The sequence below is a fragment of the Pinus tabuliformis genome, chromosome 6 (assembly GCF_031772625.1).
Source record: "Pinus tabuliformis cultivar Carrire ecotype Pingquan chromosome 6, CPIR1, whole genome shotgun sequence".
In the NCBI taxonomy this organism is placed as follows: domain Eukaryota; kingdom Viridiplantae; phylum Streptophyta; class Pinopsida; order Pinales; family Pinaceae; genus Pinus; species Pinus tabuliformis.
In genome coordinates, this window is record NC_142292.1 from 2,095,064,038 (window position 1) to 2,095,079,347 (window position 15,310).

Sequence of the window (15,310 nt, forward strand, 5' to 3'; positions counted from 1 at the left end):
CTTGATGAAGATATTCTTGATATTTCGAGTGTTTGATGATGGGATTCTTCCAAAAAGAGACCATGTATACAGTTAGTGGGAGCTCGTGATTCTTGATCATTATTGTAGAAGCTATTCGTGAAAGGGTCTTTATGAAATCCTTGATGAGCTATATTAACAATCCTTCTTTGATAGAGATCATTTCTCAAGAGCACTACACTGAAGAACATGATCTTGTAACCATTCTTTGGACTGTTGTTGATGTTGTTTTTCCACTTGATCACTAAGGAGAAATTGGAGCAACAGAGAAGGCCATCCAAAGCTAGAGAAATAGGGATAATAACTATGTTGTTGGTATTACAGAAGTTGAATGTCTCGACTCAGGGATATAATGTGAGAACAGATAAATCAAGGATAGTAATAGAGGCTTTGTTTAAAGGGAAAATCAGCTCATAATTTTCAAGTTTGTAGCAGTAACATGAATCTTGATAACATTCTGAAGTATAGAAAGAGCCAGTTGATAAAAGATGATGGGGAAGGAGATCTTTAGCTTACTCGGAACTCCAAATGAAGAAGTTTGGTCAGGAGTTTCACAACTCAGTTATTGGTATCCTTTTCCTCAATGAGAGGCATGTGATCTCAGAACCGAAGTCCCGGATTTAGATGATGATGCTTTCAATTTGTTATCAAAACTGCTGGTATGTGACCTTTCAAAGAGAATCTCTACCAAGCATGCTCTGTTGCATCCTTATTTCTCTGAGTTGAGTAAAGCATAGCTACACAGTATTTTGAGAATGTGTCCCTCTCCAACATTTAGAATTTTCATAGGGAAGTTTGTGAACGAGTAGATGCAAAATATAGTTTGAATGAGTTTCCATTGTTCGAAGGGAATGAATACTAAGTATACAATGTCGATGTAGCAGTTCGACAAGGTGAGTCCTTGTGCACTCCTTTGCCATTGATGTCAAAGGGGGGGAGAAGAAGAACATCGCCATCAATGACAAAGGGGGAGATTGTTAATCTAGGTTGTCATTGATGTCAATAGCAGTGTTTGTGATGGAAAATTCTTTGATACATGATTGCCCATTGATCATAATGCTCATAGTGATGAAAGTTTGATATATGATGATATGATGTGATAGAGGACCCAAGTGGATTAAATATATATATATATATATATATATACATACAGCACTAGAAGCCAAAGAATAGAAGCCATCAAAGAAGCAAGTCATCGAAGCAAGAGAAGTAGGTTATCGCATATGCCCAAGGGTAAGAGCTATCGAAAGAAAACAGAGCAACAGCAATAACAAAGGAGTAAAGAAGAAAACATTGAAAGCACTGGGGTAGGAGTGTACCTCTGTTTTGATCGTGGCTGAAGGCCCGCACTAAATCCTAGCCGTCGATCTCATTTTCAATGCTTACATCACAGTCAACGGTGAGGGTTAAGCATGTTTTTAACCTGTGTGCTAGTTGAAAACCCACAGGCCGTAGATTTGATGACCTCGTATATCCAATGGATATCGAGTCACAAAATGATTGGATGTTAATCTCAAAAACAAACCCAAACTTTTATAGATCAAGGATTTATAATCTTTATCAACTCCATAAAGGCGGTTAAGCATCAAGCAAGTTCCCCGACCGATATCATAATGAACCATTGGATCCAGTGCGCCTTGATCAAATGGTGGAGGATCGGTGATTGGTTTGTTGATCGGGTGGATCAACAACCGTCAGATTAAAGATGAGATCAACGGTGGAGAATTAATCCAATAAGACTTGGGACTAAGTGGACTCGAGAATTTTATGGACACGAGTTTAATTTTATTTGGGGTCCGGTCTTGTGCATTCAGGTGGGATCGGCATTCGTTGGCAGGTTCTGTGTTAAAGCACTACTTGGTGATTGGTCGGGTCTTTCTTTAAAACCCACCAAGGAAAACACTTCCAATTGGTATTTATCGCATATCGAGGAGTCATAGGAATAACTCTGATCTTTCATGAAGTTGCAATTGGATTAAAGGTGATGACGTGGCATGTTGGACTATGCCTTCTTTGTTTTAAGGGCTACAGGCAAAAAGTCATGGTGGGGGGGCAGGGAAAGCCTATAAGAGCCCGTTTTTAGGAAATGCACTCCACACATCGGAAAAATGTTTCCTTGTGTATTCCCCATTTTTTTCACTCCACACATCGGAAAAATGTTTACTTGTATGTTCCCCATGTTTCCTAAAAAATGGGGACATGGAGAAATTCTTCCCTAGCCAACACAAGTCCCTAGATCATGGGAGGTGCGTGGGTGCCCTAGACCCTAGAGGCGACGTCTACATGAAACACTAAAAAATTTCCCTGGCGATGAACAAATTGCTAGTGAAATATCCTCTTTGCATTCTTTGTATTTTTGCAGCTTTTTGAACTATGTCGAAGAAGCTTTAGACTTTGGTGATGGAAAAATTACTAATGATATCTCCTATTGGCATGCTTACCTTTTGTGTAGAATTCGTACTCTCAATATAATATATCTTAAAAATATCGAAAGCTCGTTAAAAAATCTACAAGAAGGGATGAGATAATACGTAAAAATGGCGGGAATCTTGGGCTTTAGATAACATGTATGTCAAATGTCCATGTCCACTGAATGCAATGAGCTTAAATTAAACAAAACTATGCCAATTGGACAGTGACTACGAGGATAAAGTGAACAACATTATGCCAAATGGAAAGTAGCTATTTATTGTAAAATTTTAAATCTGAAAATGAGGAGGAAATAACAAAAAAAGAAAATGGTTTTAGGTTTTCCTTTCTTTCCTAGATGTCTCATTTACCTATTTATCTTTTGTCATACATGCATCCTAATATTTAATAACCTCTATTTTAAATCTAGGCTTCCTTACCAAGTTTTATTGAGCCAAATCTCATTATTTCTCAGTAAACTTGGGGTTTATTGGAGGTTGATATCTTAATGAACACTCTAATGTGAATCTGACCTGCAAATAAATTTTGTTGTGTCTAAAAAGCTCATTACAAATTTGTTGACAGATCTAACTTAATAATACAGCACTCCGTCAAATCAAAGCATTGTTTCTCATGATGTTGTAGATGTTTCAGGGGTCAAATCGAAGCATTGTTTCTCATGATGTTGTAGCTGTTTCAGGGGTCAAATCGAAGCATTGTTTCTCATGATGCTATAAGACATTTCAGGGGTTTAATCTGAAGCTTGAATTTGCAAACCTAATTTCAAGGATTCCATATTTCAAGATCTAATCGACTAAAGCAAATATATAAACTAAATTTTTTTGAATAACCATGCAGTCATCTCACATAAATAGTCTCATGTATTCACTTAAAGGGAAACAGAATCAATAGTCACTCAAGGGTTCACTTGGATCTCAAGCATAATCACTTCTGCACTTTCGTGACAAATTGTCTGGGTTAGTTTCAAACTCAAGCACAATCACTCTTGCACATTCATATCAAATTCTCTGGGCCAGTTTCAAAATATAATGACATATGTATGTCAAATCGATAAGTTCACATCATTAGCGACGTGCTGGACCATCTTGTGACGGATGGCAATAATTCTATCGCTAATTTACACTTCAATGTATAAAAGTTTCATTAGCATGAAAGCAAATTTCTGAACAGTTTTCAGAGATTAGATGAACATTTATTTTCTTGCAACCATTTGAGATACCTTAATCCTCCGAGCACTCAAGTTTGAGATTCACATTGCGCGCATGCGCACACACACACACTATATATATATATATATCATGCTCAATACTGCCTCAGCATAATAATATATTTTCCCAGCATTTTGTTAATTACTCTAAGATTCTCATTGATGCCTGGGAAAGTAACAGCACTCTGCTTGGTGTTCCTAATGCAAAGGTTAAAATATATGACTCGATAATGCATGGACGGTTTCTTTAATGTATCACAGGACACAATTTATGAAATCCGAAGTCACAACCTTACAGTTCATTCTTTTCACATGATTGCCACTCCTGTTAGTTTGACAACGAATTAGTAATTTTGGGTAAAATGTAATTAGTCAGTTTTATACCGAATTGTCAGTTATGTAACGGAGGTCGATGATATAAAACTAGTGAATGCCCATGAAATGTAAGTGAGGAGAATCATTGTTGAATTAATAAATTCCAATCCCTTGCCCCGTGGATGTTTCCTTGACACACTGTCGAGGTTTTACCACGTAAATACTGTGTGTCTATTTGTGTGTTTGGTTTCCAGTTAGTTATGGTGTTTTCTTGGTCAATGTATAACTGAATGAGTTTAGTTTCTTTTCTTCATTATTTTCATATTCATTCAACAATTGGTATCAGAGCGTGAGGTTGAAGAGCCAGAGTGCGTGAGGTTGAAAAGCCAGAGAGCATGAGGTTGAAGAGCCAGTGAGCGTGTGAAGACCAGATCATTGTGGAAAATCCTGTCAAAAGGCTGAGGAGTAGATTGGAACCTGCGTACTGTCCAGAATCTGCATGAAGAAGAGGCAATCCAGAACCGGCGTGAATTTTCCTGGGTGAGAGTCCAGAACCGGCATGAGTCTACCTGCGGTTGTAGCTGCGTGTTTTTCTGTGTGAGAAGAAACTATAGTCTGCATGAGGTATACGCTGGGAAGGTGTGACCTTTGCGTGAAAAGAAAACCCCAGCCTGCGTATTTTCCAGACATTCGCTGACTGTTTTTCCCGTTCAGAACCCTCATCCGCCTGGTGTCTCTGCATATGTCAAAGGCTGAGCGTGGAAGTGTGGAAAAGCGTGGAACAAATTCGCTGGGTGGTTGGAGCATGAAGCTTTCCTCTGCGTGGCTGAGGAAGCTGTCTTGTAGAACCAGCAAAACTATTCTCTGCGTGTTGTCAGTGCTGGTTGCTTGAAGAAAACCAGAAAAGAGGATTTCGATCAGTAAAAGAAATTCGGGTATTTTTGTTTTTAAGTTTTGAGACAAATCTTGTTTCAGAAATTTTTTTTAAATAAAGGGGTGAATGTGTGAAATTCAAGAAAAAGAAGACAAATTTTTTATTGAAGGAAAGGAGAAAAGAAGTTTTTTTTAAAAAGGGTTTTTCTATTTAAATTGAATTCTTTTTTGGAGAAATAATGAAATATACACTTTAGTTGAAGGAAAAACTTCATTGGAAAATAAGGAAATATAAACCTTTGCTGAAAAGACTGAAACCCTAGGAGAAGAACAAAGACTGAAACCCTAGGAGAAGAACAAAATGGCCAAGATGTCGAATGTGAAATTCGAGGTGGAGAAATTCACCGGAAAGAGCAATTTTGCTTTTTGGAACATGAAGGTTAGGGATTTGCTTGTGCAACAAGGGTTGCACAAGGCATTGGATGGGGCAACTAAGAAACCTGCTACCATGACTACTTCAGACTTGGGGGACTTGGATGCCCAAGCTCTCAGTACCATCCGGTTACACCTAGTGGATAAAGTTCTCTTCAATATTGTTGAAGAGACTACAGCTTCAGGATTGTGGGAAAAACTCGAAAAACTCTATATGAAAAAGTCATTAACCAACATAAGTTATCTAAAAAGACAGTTATACAGTCTTCGAATGAAATAAGGTTCAAATGTTGCAGCACATTTGAATGTTTTTAATACACTAATATGTCAATTAACAGATATGGAATTTAAAATACAGGAAGAAGATAAAGCCATAACCTTGCTGTGTTCTCTGCCTGAATCATGGGATCACTTCGTAACTTCAATCAGCTTGAGCACTGCTGATTCTTTGAAGTTTGAATCAGTCGTGGGAGCTCTCCTATCTGAAGAAGTACGAAGGAAATCCAGCACTGAAACAGCTGCATCAGAAGCCATGGTAGCTAGAGGACGCTCAAAGGAAAGAGGAGAAAAACCAAGGGGGTCTTCCAAATCGAAATCGAAGGGAAAGAAGTGTAAGGCAAAATGTTGGAACTGCAATAAAATTGGACACTTGAAGAAGGACTGTTGGAAACGAAAGGAATCAGAAAACCCGAAGAAGGAAGCGAATCAGGTCGATTCAGGTATGATAGACGAAGTTTTATCTGCTGAAGAATTATGTATGATAGATGAAACTTCACCTGAATGTAATGTCTCTCAGGGTTTAGATAGCTGGCTATTAGACTCTGGTGCTTCGCATCACATGTGCCGACATAGAAATTGGTTTACTTCGTATAAAAATGTAAATGGTAGTTCTGTATTTATGGGTAACAATGTGTCATGTCAGACTGTTGGGATGGGAGATATCAAGATTAAGATGTATGATAACACAATTAGAACATTAACTAGTGTTAGACATGTACCTGATTTGAAGAAAAATTTAATCTCTTTGGGAGTGTTGGATTCAAATGGATATAATTTTACAGGTCAGGATGGCGTCTTGAAAGTCTTTAAAGGAGCCCTTATGGTTATGAAGGCAGAAAAAGTTAGAAATCTTTACAGGTTAAAAGGAAGTAGTTAGGTCAGTGAAGCAGCGGTTGCATCAGAAAAGGAAGAAGCAGGGACTCGTCTATGGCATCAACGATTGGGACATATGAGCGAGAAAGGTCTTCAGATACTGATGAAACGTAAATCTCTTCCCGGTCTGAAATCCTTGAAGTTAGATTTCTGTAAACATTGTGTGTATGCAAAACAGTGTAAACAAAGATTTAAAGTTGGAAATCATAATAGTAAAGATGTTTTAGACTATATTCATTCTGATCTATGGGGGCCATCCCCTGTTATGTCATATGGAGGTGCACTGTATTTTTTAACGTTTATTGATAATTACTCCTGTAAATTTTGGGTCTATATGCTAAAAAGGAAAGCTGATGTATTAAATGTCTTTAAACAATTTAAAGTAATGTTAGAGAAAAGAACAGGCAAATCTATTAAATGTTTAAGAACTGACAATGTTGTGAGTTCCACTTCAGTTGAATTTGAACAATACTGTAAGGATGAGGGAATTGTTAGACACAAAACTATTGTTTATACTCCTCAGCAAAATGGTGTTGTTGAGTGTATGAATCGGACTCTTATGGAAAGAGCCAGAAGCATGATCAGCAATGCTAACTTGCAAAAGGAGTTGTGGGCAGAAGCAGTATCTACTGCTTGTTATTTAGTTAACATATCACCTTCAGTAGCAATTGATTGTAAAATTCCTGAGGAAGTTTGGACAGGTCAGTCTTGTGACTATTCACGTTTGAGGATATTTGGTTGTGATGCTTATTCTCTCATTCCAAAAAATCAGCGTTCAAAATTAGATCCAAAGTTGAAATGTTATGTCTTTCTTGGGTATGACTATGCAGTGAAAGGATATAGGTTGTGGGATCCTACATTGCGGAAGATAGTCATTAGTAGAGATGTAACATTTGATGAATCCTTTCTTTTAAAATCAACTATTGAAAGAATTGAACAAGAACAGGTATCACCAAATCAACGAGTTCAGTTGGAGGCTAGACTTTTCGGTGACAGTCGAAAGGAAGGAGAGACTTCTGGAGAAAAAGGTGTTGAAGACACAAAGGAAGCCATTGAAGCTTCTGAACCAGTGCAAGTTTCTGAACTAGTTCAGCAAGCAGTCGCTCTAAGAAGGTCTACAAGGGAAAGGAAAATTCCCAAAAGGTATGAAGCTTCTGCTTCATCTTTTTCTTTGATTACTGAAGATGGGGAACCTTCTTGTTATCAGGAAGCAGTAGATGATACAGATAGCGAAAAATGGAAAGCGGCTATGGAAGAATAAATGGACTACTTAGCCAAGAACAATACCTGGGATCTTATAGAGCTTCCTGAAGGGAGAAGTGTTGTTGGATGCAAATGGGTCTTCAAGTTGAAACGGAAAGTTGATGGAAGTATCGAAAGGTATAAGGCGAGACTGGTAGCAAAAGGGTATTCTCAGGTTGAAGGTATAGACTTTCATGAGATTTTTTCTCCAGATGTAAAACTTGTTTCTATTCGTATTGTATTGGAACTAACTGTGTTGCTTAATCTTGAGCTAGAACAGTTAGATGTTAAAACAGCTTTTCTACATATTGATTTGAATGAATAGATATATATGGAACAACCAGAAGGTTTTGTACGAGGTTGAAGTAGAAGATTAGTTTGCAAGCTCAGGAAAATCATTGTATGGTCTGAGGCAGTCTCCCAGACAATGGTACAAGAAGTTTGATTCCTTCATGGTGAGCCAGAACTTTATAAGAAGTGAGTATGATCATTGTGTATACTTCAAAAGTTTCATTGGCATATTCATTATCTTAGCTTTGTATGTTGACGATATGCTTATTGCAAGCAAAAGCATTGAAGAGATCAACAGGTTAAAGGCTCAACTCCCTAGGACATTTGATATGAAGGATCTTGGAGCAACAAAACATATCTTGGGCATGGAGATACACAGAGATAGGAAAAATGGTAAGCTTTGGTTATCACAGCAGAAGTATGTGGAGAAAGTACTTGAAAAGTTCTCTATGAACAATGTGAAACTTGTTAATGTTCCACTAGCTTCCCATTTTAAGTTTTCTTCGGTTTTGAGTCCTAGAGCTGATGAAGAAAAGCAGTATGTCTCATGTACCATATGCAAATGCTGTAGGCAACTTAATGTATGCGATGGTATCTACAAGACGTAACATTTCACATGCAGTTGGAGTTGTCCGCAGGTTCATGGCAAATCCAAGTAAAGAACATTGGCAAGCAGTGAAATGGGTGCTTCGATATCTAAGAAGCACGAGTAACCATTGCATCGTCTTTAATGGTAGTGAAGGATTAGTCTGCGGATATGTAGATGTTGACTATGCAGGTGATTTGGACAAAAGAAGATCTACTATGGGTTATGTCTTTACTCTTGCAGGTGGAACAATTAGTTGGATGTCAAAGCTTCAAAAAATAGTTGCGTTGTCCACTACCGAAGCTGAATATATAGCTGCTTCAAATGCCAGTAAAGAAGAAAACTGGTTAAAGGGTCTGCTCGATGAAATTGGAAGAACGTAGGAGAAAGTGAATGTACTATGTGACAGTCAAAGTGCTATTCACTTGGCTACAAACCCTGCCTATCATAGCAGAACCAAGCACATTGATGTAAGGTATCATTTTCTGAGACATGTGATCGATGGCGGAAAAGTAACTCTTCAAAAGGTCCATACACGAGAGAATTGTGCAGACATGTTCACAAAGCCTGTTACAAGAAGCTGCAGTGGTGTTTAGATTCTCTTCGCTTGCAGAAAAGATGATGAATGGTCATGGGAAAGGGATTAGGAAAATTGTTGTCAAGGTGGAGTTTGTTAGTTTGACAACGAATTAGTAATTTTGGGTAAAATGTAATTAGTCAGTTTTATCCTGAATTGTCAGTTATGTAACGGAGGTCGATGATATAAAACTAGTGAATGCCGATGAAATGTAAGTGAGGAGAATCATTGTTGAATTAATAAATTCCAATCCCTTGCCCTGTGGATGTTTCCTTGACACACTATCGAGGTTTTACCACGTAAATCATGTGTGTCTATTTGTGTGTTTGGTTTCCAGTTAGTTATGGTGTTTTCTTAGTCAATGTATAACTGAATGAGTTTAGTTTCTTTTCTTCATTATTTTCATATTCATTCAACAACTCCTTGACACTGAATTCCAAGGTATTTCTCTACAATGGATATAGCTTGTGTGTTGTGCATCTAGGATGTCTTGTGGTTGGGGATTTCTTTATTTAACAAGAGTTTGGGCTAGGACAGGGTGACCAAGGGATTGCACCAAAAATTGGCTGCTACTTGGGAAAAGAAAGAACACCTTATGCCCAAAGTGAATTTAGACACCTTCATTAAGGCTATGGAAGAGCAACTTAGAAGTGGAATGCAGGAAGATGTAAGGTGGAACCTCCACCTTTCACATGAAGGCGCTCTTGATGACGAGAATATTGAATTTAAGGATATTTCTCCCAATGTTGAAGAAATTATGATTTCCAAGATGCTACAGAACCTATTGTTTATTGTTGAAGTTAATTGTCATAGAACCTACTATTGGTGGTGTTGCTACAAAGTTCACTGGGATTGCTAAACTAGTTCTACCACCATTACATGATGACTTAAGTAAACCAAAATAACAGTCGTGTTTGGAGATCATTTCAGAGAATTTTATAGAACAAGTAAACTCCCTCAGATAGAGAGCTTTAAACTCGTTCTACCACCATTACATGATGACTTACGTACAGCAAAAGAACAGATGTGTTCGGAGATCATTTCATAGAATTTTAGAGAGAAAGTAAACTCCCTCAGTTAGAGAGCTTTAACAGTCCGATATTTGGTCGTGTGGCTCTTTCAAGGATGCCTATCTGAGCACTGAGGCCATGGAAGAATGTTTCCAAAGAGTAATGCAAGTCCTGGACTGTACGGTCCAGCAAGGATTTGTTTTGTTCTCATGTTCATCTCTTGTTGAAATGGTATTGTGCCTTCTCACCGGTGTGTACAAAAGGGATCGGGATTCTTCTCAAGGCAGTTTTGCATGGAGGATCCCTTGAAAAAAAAATGAAAGTCACCCAAGCAGTCTCGATGCTACAACTCAATCAGATAAAGTGTGAACACAGGTATGTTGAGACGAGTGCATAAAATATGCAAGGGCTTTTGGTATCTCAAGAAACAGCAATGAAAAGCTTCTGTCACAGATCCTACTCTTTGAATTTGTATGTACAGCCCATTCTAGTCTACTTTAACATTTTTATCTAATGTGAAGTGATGTTAGCCCGATTATCAAAAACGTTCCAACGGAGTCTAGCTTTATTAAAGATTGACTAAATTTAAGTAGGACTGGAGGTCCATGCCATTGAATGTTCACTCTATGATTTATACTAGGTCAGTAGGACATATAATCACATTGCTAATAGAAATGATAAGTTGCAAACTAGAGTGTGCCTCATCAATATATTTCAAGCATTTTACTGGTAGTCTGAAAACAAAAGAATGGTATGGAGATGTTAGCCCATTCTTGTAACTGTAACAAAATAAATGTATGGAGATGTTACACCATTCTTGTAACTGTAAGGAAATAAAGGTATGGAGATGTTACCCCATTCTTGTAACTGTAACAAAATAAAGGTATGGAGATGTTACCCCATTCTTGTAACTGTAAAATGAGAGTCGGGTAACCTAGTAACCACCTCCCTTGGGTTAGAATAGTAAGGGGGTGTATTAAAGGTAACTCCTCATCAAAGCAACCAGGCTGCATTATGGAGTACATATAATCCTCATCCTCAACTTCATCATCATTGATGGATGAGAAGGTTAGAAACATTATCCAATCACATTGATATGTGGTGCCTCTTCTACATTTCTCTTTTGCTTATAACTTTTCTACACATTTCAGAGATTCTTTGTACACTCTCCTTTAATTTGTCGTGAGAGGATATGCAAGGTAATTCTGATAGTTAAATCTATTAGACTGAATAGCCAGGCATCAGCAACAACTTCTTGTTTGAAATAAGACCTGATTCAGTACAAACACACAGCTCAAATTGCAATTACAATTCAGTTCTCACTGCCACTTGATTCCATAAACTCTTAGCTTATTTCTACAACTCATATTTTTCATCTAAACGGCATCCCCAATTTAAGCCTAAAACCAAAGCCATATAGGCTCCACCCCTTGCTGAACAAAGTTCGTACGCATGCCAAGGATGAATGTTTGCTTGTGTAATAGTGAGTAAAAATCGACGTAGCCTAGGCACCATCTAATTAATGAGAATAGATGTAAGTTTGCACAACGTATACTTATCAGATCACCAAAATTATTGAAACATTTTGCACTGGGTGCATTTTGAAAATACAAGTTTCCACTTCAAACTGAGAAGAAGACAAGATATTTGCATACCAAAACTATTCAAACATTGTCCACTAGGAACATCTAGGAAATATAAGTTTACTCTTGAAACTGAGAAGAAGATGAGATATTCACACTCAACGCTAATCAGTAACAGTATATTCAACCAGCCCCGTATCTTAATCAAGACTATACCAAAGGGGGAAAAATAATCAAATCAAGTCCAACAGTGAGAGAATCAAATATTTCTTGATTGAGCAATGTGATAGCTGTCGCACAGCCTAATCAGCCTCACCAACAAGTATCTTGCAACCCACGTATGTCACATCTAAACCTTTCGAACATCATCCAAAGTACACAGGATCACCAACAAGTATCTTGCAACCCACGTATGTCACATCTAAACCTTTCGAACATCATCCAAAGTACACAGGACGTGCCATTATTTTTGCATCTACTAGGCTTTGTTTTTCAAGAAGGGAATGGCTGCAATACTGCCTTTGATTTTGGAGACTGCAAAGTAGATTTGTGGTGCCTACCAAAGATTATTGATGCAGCCGCACCAAAAGGATATCCTAAACTAACAAAGCCCACAACTTGTGGAACTTGGTCAACAACGGAGCAGCCCCAGCAAAAACTCACCTGCAAAATAAATGCCCTTCAAAATAGGCAGATAAATGACAATACAATCATGAAAGTCTACTCTAATGAGACTATATCATCAAATCTCAAAAAATGCACTACCACATAAAAGTATAAATGGATCGATTCTGAAATGAAACAGAAAGTATAGAAAGCTTTGATAAGACCATAAATTGATAAATATCGTCCCAAAGCTTACCAAGGGCCAGTAAATGATTGTGGATGGAAAAAAAATCAAGTTTGCATCTGATGCACATTTTATAAGGCGGAAAGTGTCATAGCCCACCTGCAAAATAAATATGTCCCTCAAAACATGCAGATAAATGACAATACAACAATGAAAGTCTAGTCTCAGGAGAATATATCATCTAATTCCAAAAATCCATTACAACAGTTCATGAAAAAATATAAATGGATCTGAAATGAAATTGAAGGTATTTGAAGATTTGATAACACCATAAACTGATAAGTATGGTCCCAAACCTAACTGAGCGCTAGTAAATGATTTGGGAGGAAAGAAAATCAGTTTGCACGATGCACATATGATGAGATGGAAAATATCATAGCCCACCTGCAAAAGAAATGTGTTTCTCAAAATATGCAGATAAATGACAACACAATTACGAAAGTCTACTCTCGGAGAAATATGCCATCAACTTTTGAAAGTGCATTACCACATTTCATAAAAAGTATAAATGGATCTGAAATGAAATTGAAAGTATAGAAAACTTTGTTAAGACCGTAAATTGATAAATATGGTCCCAAATCTTACCAAAAGCCAGTAAATGATTGTGGGTGGAAACAAAATTACTTTGTATGTGATGCACATCTGATGGGATGGAAAATGTCCTCCACTTCTCTGTCAACAAATAATGTTATAGAAGAAATTAAAAAGGATAAAACTATAACTACAGTAAACAGAAGATGTCATACATATAACTAGATTTTAGTTAATAAAGAAAAACACGACACAGATGATTACAGCAAGAAAGCACGAGACTTACTTGTGTTTCAGTGAAAGGCATATGATTAGCGACAAAACCAGGGAATGAATTTGTGCCCAGGGCCGTCTAAAGATACCTCTGTCAATTTGAGTTTATTCCACAAACCATTATGATCATAGCGGCGTGGATGTAGTTAGAGTATGCTAAGTGAAAAGAGTACAGGAGGAGCTTCACATGTGGGAGATATGAACAAGGGTCACTTTTATAAGGAGTGACCACAGTAACATTTCAACTGGAGACTCTTAATTACAACAAAACTTTTATAGGTTGTCTCAGCCTCTCATAGAGTCCGGGTATCCCATTTCCATACTTTAAGTTCCCCCTCTCCATCACCAGTGAAAAATAATCCACCAGATCCAAGCTGGAATACTCGCACCTCATGTCTCGAGAACAGTCTACATCGTTCTTTAAACCTGAGACAAAACCCGTAAATGTTATTTTGCCAAAAAGCAGACAATATGAGCACATTCATGTAACTCCATAAATGAGCACATGAACAATTTCCTAGTCCATTAAATATTTCTAAAACAAGGACAAAATGACCTTGAAATAGCCCAAAGGCATTATGAAGCCCAACTTGTTTTCATTCTCAGAATGATCAAAAATGCTTTTCCATTTTCCAATATTTTAGTATAATGAACTCCAGAGCAGCTATACTTACGATGGCAAGTCGTAGAGGCGCACACTGTTATCGTTGCAGGAACAAAGCAAGACTGGCTTGGATTGTTCGTCATTCATTCCACATAGTGCAAGAATGCCCTGTGAGAAGCAAAACCAAAATAAATTAACTCCACTTAATTCTAAGAAAAGAAATATAAACCTTGCAATATCTAGTGACTTAATAGGATTGTTTGACTTGACTTTTACACCGCATACAAAAAACAAAATATCACTTGCATGCAACGCCTTGCTGCATTAAAATAATACTGATAATAGTAAAACAGACAATTCAAGTTTGCAAAATACCAGAGATTTTGCGTAGTAAGTGTAGTAGATTTTCCAATAAAATACATTAAAAGCTCCCAACCCGGATGTTTAGATTAGAAAGAAGTTAAGAAACCATTAAAGGAACGAATCATAGACTTTCTCATGGAATGATTTTACTGTGGTATCTTGTTTCTGATGCACAAATGTCTTGCCTTTGGGCCTTGGGGTCCTTCGACTACCAAGACTTATAAATCATAAAACCCACTAAATAATTTCTGATGCACAAATGTCTTGCCCTTGGGCCTTAGCGTCCTTCAACTACTGAGACTTATAAATCATATAACTAACTAAAGAATTGCATCACAACAAAACATGTATGATTAAAATAATTAATAAATAATCTAGAAGTTACTTTGGCTTTAAAAGAATAAAGAGGTCACACCATCCCCATGGACTGGTTACCCCTCTTTGATTTCAGATCCTAGGACCACCATGCCAAATAGAAGCACGTTGCAATGCAACTTGGTAGATAAATCATGAATAGAAAAATAGCATTGCATTGCAACTAAGTAAATAGGTTGTTGCATAGATAAAAAAAACTAATTATAGAATGTACGCAATTGTTATAGGTAGAGGGGATTAGATAACATGCATTCTTTTCACTATGAGTGTAAGTCACTTCCAAGGCTCCACTTGATGTAGCGGCCCATACTTGCATTGCATTAGATGAGTTAGAAATTCCAATGAAGTTTGTGCACCATTTTATTTCCTGAATGAAACATAGACATATGATGGAGTCTTCCTTACCTTCACCGTGTTGTCTAATAAGCATGACAAGAGATAGTCATCCCAAAAGAGAAGAGACATTACAACTGACTTGTGATTCCTCAAGGTCTGTATACATTGAAAACTTTCCATATCCCAAAACTGTGAATTTCTTTACAACTGTCAAATATAAACTCATCTGGAATTGGGTACATAATTCATTTTCTAAAATCGT

At 37.3% G+C, this 15,310-nt stretch overlaps 1 protein-coding gene across 6 annotated transcripts in view; it reads right to left on the bottom strand.

The window, feature by feature from the left end:
• Window positions 1-11,663: 11,663 nt before the first annotated feature.
• LOC149267604 (zinc finger CCCH domain-containing protein 48-like) overlaps window positions 11,664-15,310 on the bottom strand; it is a 29,416-nt gene continuing 25,769 nt past the window's right edge. The window contains exons 2-8 of one of the 6 annotated variants that reach the window (XM_089433664.1): window positions 14,045-14,142; window positions 13,384-13,796; window positions 13,152-13,238; window positions 12,868-12,950; window positions 12,579-12,665; window positions 12,144-12,395; window positions 11,664-12,071 (exon numbers count right to left, since the gene is read on the bottom strand). In XM_089433664.1, coding sequence (XP_089289790.1) covers window positions 12,638-12,665; window positions 12,868-12,950; window positions 13,152-13,238; window positions 13,384-13,404 — 219 coding nt within the window. In that variant the 5' untranslated portion in view covers window positions 13,405-13,796; window positions 14,045-14,142 and the 3' untranslated portion in view covers window positions 11,664-12,071; window positions 12,144-12,395; window positions 12,579-12,637. Of the gene's footprint in view, window positions 12,072-12,143; window positions 12,396-12,578; window positions 12,666-12,862; window positions 12,951-13,151; window positions 13,239-13,383; window positions 13,797-14,044; window positions 14,143-15,310 lie in introns of all 6 variants that reach the window. The other 5 variants (XM_089433675.1, XM_089433659.1, XM_089433668.1 and 2 more) reach the window with 5 other exon arrangements.